The 2,930-nt window shown below is 41.2% G+C and overlaps 1 protein-coding gene across 3 annotated transcripts in view; it reads left to right on the forward strand.

Moving 5' to 3' along the window:
• The window catches only part of LOC119420207 (carbohydrate-responsive element-binding protein), a gene marked incomplete at its 3' end in the record, with an annotated part of 34,255 nt that extends 31,325 nt beyond the window's left edge, over positions 1–2,930 (forward strand). For all 3 annotated transcript variants that reach the window (XM_037687592.1, XM_037687593.1, XM_037687594.1), the window contains 3 exon segments: positions 1,794–1,917; positions 2,199–2,328; positions 2,419–2,930. In XM_037687592.1, the coding sequence (XP_037543520.1) occupies positions 1,794–1,917; positions 2,199–2,328; positions 2,419–2,567 (403 nt within the window).

The following is a 2,930-nucleotide window of genomic DNA, read 5'->3' on the forward strand; positions in this document are numbered from 1 at the left end:
AACAATTTTCAGTCAGGTCATCTGGACAGTGCCAAAGACACCATCTTAGCACCAACATAACTGGTTTGTTCCACTTTGGAATAAGCTGTTTGGGGAAGAATCAGTTTTGTGTTGTGTGTTTCCTTGACTGATGAAGCCTTCTGGATGGAAGGTGAAACGTTTCAGCAAAAAATGAAACTGTCCAGATGACCTGACTGAAAATTGTTTACCTTTTATACAGTTTATATATTTTGTATTATACGGTTTTTACTTGTGCTCTGAGAAGTAAATTCAAATTTTGTTGTACTCAGGTGCAGTGATATTCTAAAGGTCTATTCTGTTACACAAATGAGCCACACCAGTACACACACACAGTGTTTACATAGTATAGCATTATAGAAGTAGACCTTGTGGAAAAGTATTTGAGTCACTGCTACATAACTTATTGCTGACCCCACCCCACACACCCTTGCAGATCAAAAAGGGGACTTTGAAATACTCTCCCATCTGTCCATCCTGTTCCTCTTTTGAAATGAATACCTTGAAAAATAAGCACTGTGCCAGCTCCCGTTTGGTGTAAGGGTGCATCTAGAAGAAAGATCACCATTAAAAATTGAGTTGTCACGTCAAGATGGCCACAATAATGTAAATCTTGTCACCCCTATCATTTGAGGATGCTACACTTTCTAATTTATATATTGTTTAAGTAGTTTCCTAAAATGAGGCGGCCAAAGACTAATCTATGGTGGGCTAGGCCTCCATTGGCCACCACCTGGCTACTCCATGGCTCATGGATCTTTTTGCCAGGATCCGTCACTCTGCACTTTTACTTGTATTCAGTGTAACATCTACCCACTTGAATATACAGTATACACCAGAAACATTAAGGTTTCCCTGTTCAAAAAAGAAAAACTCATTTGGAAAATTACAAACATTCAATATTCAAAATGCTCGGTGACGGACATCAGCGTATTCCTCGTTACCCTGGCTTATGTGCTCATTTTCATTCTATGAATTTTTTTTTATTTGACCTATAAAAAAATTGTGGCAACTTGTTTTTGCTAGAGAATATGATGCATATGTTTAAGTCATTGTTTAAAGAAAGTAGGACCTACGGATGCAGACTGGCATGAGGAACGAAAGTATAAAAAAATAAACCAGATTTATTAAACAAACAATGCTGACCCGACAGCAACTACTTACAAAACTGAAGAATTGACGTGGCTTAAGCAGAACACAATGCCAGACTGACTGTAAAGTGCAGAGCTGAAGACGTGCATGGCTGCAACTATAAATGGAGGACAGGTGTGACTGAGGAGCAGAGACTGACTGTGGCACATTACTGAGAGAATCAACTGGTGGCCCAGGGTTACACAGCTAAACCCTAAAAAGCACAACACACTGAATATAATATAAAACAAACAAAAAAAAAGGAATAAATCTCTCCATTATCTTTTGCCCACTTCTTCCTTTTTTGGTCACGGGGGTCATTGGTGTCCATATCCACCAATCACTGCACGAGAGGCGGGGTACATCCTGGATGGGTCTCCAGTCCATCCCAGTGACAGAAACAAATGAGAAACAACCATTCACTCTCTCACATCTAGGGACAATTTTTATTTACAATAGAGGTTGTAGAAATCCAAGTTAAGTAATGTGATGGTGTTCACTCTGAATGTGAGCATCCTCTAACACATGCCAGGATGAGAAGTTGATTAAATACACTCAGACTTTTAAACTTCTGAGTTTACTTCTCATCCAGAAATGCTGAACCAGTACTTGTCTTCTTTGACTCATTGTGTCTCTTCGTGCAGCGCATGCCAGCTGCAGCTTCCAGCCACCGGTGTTCCCATCACCCGGCAGCGCTTCGACTACATGAGGCAGAAGTTCAGAGAGTACGTCCGGGCTCAGACTCTGCGAAACTGGAAGTTCTGGATTGTATCCTTCTGAAAATAAATTTGTCAAGCACAGGGATGCACACTTAAATACACATTCTAATGACAGACAATGACAAACACCTGGGGAAAGACAATCAGTATCAGGAGAGAGCAGCAGGAGCTAAAACAGACCGCAAGAGGGAGACTCACTAGGGAACACAAATCCTCACAGATTGTGGGTTTACATGAATGATTCTCCTTTCTTCAGTGTTTTCCTGTTATCTAAATGTGTTTTAAAGTATTTTATATAATTAAGTCATGTTTCCTGAACTCGGTCTTCAGTTCAGCATCATCATTGAACCTCTGTTTGAATCCTATAATGGGATGGTCTCTACAGCCAGTGTGGAAGATCTGTGTCGGTCCACTTTATCCTGGTTGGACCAGCACTGTGCCCTGCCTGCCCTCAGACCCAGTGAGTCCATCACTGCTCCAAACTGAACTGTCCACCCTTCCATCAGTACTGGTGTGACCTGCCTTTTTGTTCCTTTGTGTGTCTCCTCAGTGGTTCTGAGTTCACTCCGTCTCCTGAGTACCACCACAGCCATCCTGACAGACCCGAGCTTACTGCCTGAGCAGGCCACGCTCGCCGTCATGCACGGTGACCCCCCTGCTGCCATGGACCACTCCTTACAGCCCGTCCCTCGGCAGTAGTCCACAGCCCTTATGGACCTCTGAAGAAAACCTTAAAAAAAGATAGCCTGTGGGCTCAAAGCTAAACTACAAGACTGTTAATAATAAAGAAGAATGATCACATTTATAACGAAACTCAGCAGATAACAGGAAGTGGTCCAGCTCGCTTAAGAATGATTAAAACTAAACAGGATCAACACTTCAGATGTGTGCTTTAAAGTGTTTTACAGCTCGCGTAATATACGGGACACTAATTTCTAAACCTCAACTGAAGATGCCAATCACATGACTCGTGTAATTTTTATTTATTTTATGTTAAAATTTTATGTTAAAAAATGTTTACTTAAAAAGAAAGAATAATATTGGTTTATAAAGACAGTCCCT

Source organism: Nematolebias whitei, chromosome 14 (genome assembly GCF_014905685.2).
Source record: "Nematolebias whitei isolate Nwh7 chromosome 14, NemWhi1, whole genome shotgun sequence".
Taxonomy (NCBI): domain Eukaryota; kingdom Metazoa; phylum Chordata; class Actinopteri; order Cyprinodontiformes; family Rivulidae; genus Nematolebias; species Nematolebias whitei.